The 2,727-nt window shown below is 46.6% G+C and overlaps 1 protein-coding gene across 1 annotated transcript in view; it reads right to left on the bottom strand.

Moving 5' to 3' along the window:
- The window catches only part of Scn11a (sodium voltage-gated channel alpha subunit 11), a 69,040-nt gene that overhangs the window by 58,902 nt on the left and 7,411 nt on the right, over positions 1 to 2,727 (bottom strand). The window contains exon 5 of the mRNA XM_021207846.1: positions 1,073 to 1,170. Coding sequence (XP_021063505.1) covers positions 1,073 to 1,170 — 98 coding nt within the window. The remainder of the gene's footprint in view (positions 1 to 1,072; positions 1,171 to 2,727) is intronic.

Raw genomic sequence — 2,727 nt, forward strand, 5'->3', positions numbered from 1 at the left:
GCAACAGAAAGATGGATAGACAGCCCTTGTTGGTGAAAAAAGAAAAAATGATTAAAAGTTTTTAAATGTATTCTGAAAAAAAATAAAAAATGTATTCTGAATCAAAAAAAAAAAAAAAAAAACACTTTTCCTTCAGTGTGAGAAGTGCATTCAGTGACTGGCCAAATCTGAATTCTGGTTGTGCTAATGGTCCAGGGAATAAAAAAAAAAATCCCAGTGCCTCAAATGCCACCTCAGAGGAGTAATGTGCTGGGTTCTTTTGGATGGGATTGGTTCCTGTTATTTCAAAAAGAACAATAAATGGCCGGTCTGTGTATGAGAAAAATGCTCAGAACCCTTAGCTGTAAGGGAAATGCAAGTTGAAAGTTCACTGGAAGAAAAACACTTTCTTGAGGGGACATGAGTGTGTCAGTGCATGAGTCACTGCTTGCTGGACACCCATATAGGAGTGTTGGCTTGGGAGGGAGGGAAGGACGGAGGGAGGGGAGAGAAGGAGGAGAGGAGAGAGGGAGGGAGAGAAGCAATGGGAAGGAAGACAGAAGGGAAGAGAAGTTGAAAATGGAGGGAAGGAAGGAGAGATGGAAAGAGTCAAGAGAGGGCTAATACGAACAGGTGTGGAGGGAGAAGGAATCCCTGTATATTATTAGTGGGAATATAATGAATGCAGACACTATGGATCAATATGGAGGATACTCAAAACTAAACATAGAACCACCATACATACAATCTTGCTACACCATTCCTAGGGGTGTGTATATATATATATATATATATATATATATATATATATATATATATATATATCTGAGGCCAACACACAGTAGAGATATCTGACACCCATATTTAAGGTGGTGTCATCCATGGTAGCAAAACTAGGTAGCTAAACTAGGTAGCTGGCTGTGAACTGCCCAACTGGGATACTCGGAATCAAACCCAGTTCCTCTGGGAAAGCAGTAAGAGCTCCTACCTGTGGAGCCATCTCTGCACCACCACCACCACCACCACCACCACCGCCGCCGCTCAGAAATGTTCTAATGCCAACGAGCATTTTAGCTAAGAGTCAGTGGCTTACCTGAGATTACAGAAATCGCTTTCAGAGCTCTCAACACTCGGAAGGTACGAAGAGAAGAAAGACTATTGACTTTGTTACCGAGAAAACAAGGTGCGATCCTAGAAGACAAAACACAGGGAGAGCCCGGGGCAGCTCAGGGTGGTTACATCACACATCTCCACGGAGGCCAGAGACTGGCAGCAGGTGGCTTCTTGAGTCGCTACACACCTTACTTCTTTGGGACAGGGTCTCTCACTGAATTCGGAGCTTGCGGGCTGGGCTGAGCTAGCTTGTGGGCAAGCAGGGGATCGTTCTGTCTCTGCCTCACTAGAGCTGGCATTATAAGCACAAGGCACCACAAACAGCTGCTTTTATGTGGGTGCTGGGCTCAGTCCCAGGAACCTTATATGTGCACAGCAAGGACTTTACCAACCGAGCCTGGAGCCTATGCCCTTAATCTTTGAGTCAGGACATCTGCAAGCAGTGATCTTCAAATGTAAAACTCTGAGAAGAATAGCGCCCTCTAGCGCCATCTGTGACCGAAATGAGTAAGACCCAGGCCAAGCGCTAATCACAATGTCTGACACAAATACCTTCAACATGTGTACCACGGTCCCGCTGGCTTGATTTATTTTATTTACTCTATCACTCAGGTGTGAAAACTGTTTGTTTCCGTAAGGAATAATCTCAATACTCAGCCTGAGTCATCTACAACTAATTCAAAATGGATCTCTGAGGCTGGGGATGTGGCTCAGCGGGTAAAGGTGCTCACCATTCGAGCCTGACAACCTGAGTCCGATGCCCAGAACCCACATAAAAAGCCAGACGCAGTGGCACACATCTGTAATCCCGGCAGTCCTATGGTCCTACAGGAAGCAGAGACAGGAGGATCACCCGGAAGCTCACAGACCAGCTAGCCTGGAATATGTGGTACAATAGAAGCAAAAGACGCCCCATCTCAACAAGACAGAAGGCGAGAACAGACTCCCGGAAGCTGTCCTCCGACCTCCACGCCATTCAGTAGGAAGAAAAGCTGGGTGGGTTGGGAGGTCTGGGGAGGTGGTGGTTAAAGTGCTTTGCCTGCAAGTACACGGTACAAAGTTTGGATCCCCAGAACTCACATAAATGTTGGGTGGGAGTTCCTCATGGCCTCCCACCTATAATTCCAGCCTCAGAAAGCAGGGGCAAAGGATCCCCAGAGCAAGCTCAGAGTAGCCATATCAGTGAGCTCTGGGTTTGATTGAGAGGCCTGCCTGAATAATCAGCTGGAAGAGCGGGTGGATGGTTCCTGATGTCAGTCTCTGGCTTCCACATGCACACACACACACACATGTGTACGCATACAAAAACCATGTCTCCAAACAAACAAACAAACAAAAAGCATACATCCCATTCTCTTGCTTAAAACCCTCCCAGCTTCCCAGCTCCACCCTCCCCGGAAAGACCAAATGAACTCCTTGGCTTGGCTTTAAGACGTTCTGGGATTGCTCCCACTTTACCAATACAGACTCTGCCATCACCCCAAACACACACACACACACACACACACGCACACGCACACGCACACTCACACACACACACACACACACACACACACTCACTCACTCACTCACTGGACTTTAACACAAAGGCCCCAAGTGGGAAATCACCACAATTCACTCAACATTAAACTTAAA

The sequence above is a fragment of the Mus pahari genome, chromosome 10 (assembly GCF_900095145.1).
Source record: "Mus pahari chromosome 10, PAHARI_EIJ_v1.1, whole genome shotgun sequence".
NCBI lineage: Eukaryota > Metazoa > Chordata > Mammalia > Rodentia > Muridae > Mus > Mus pahari.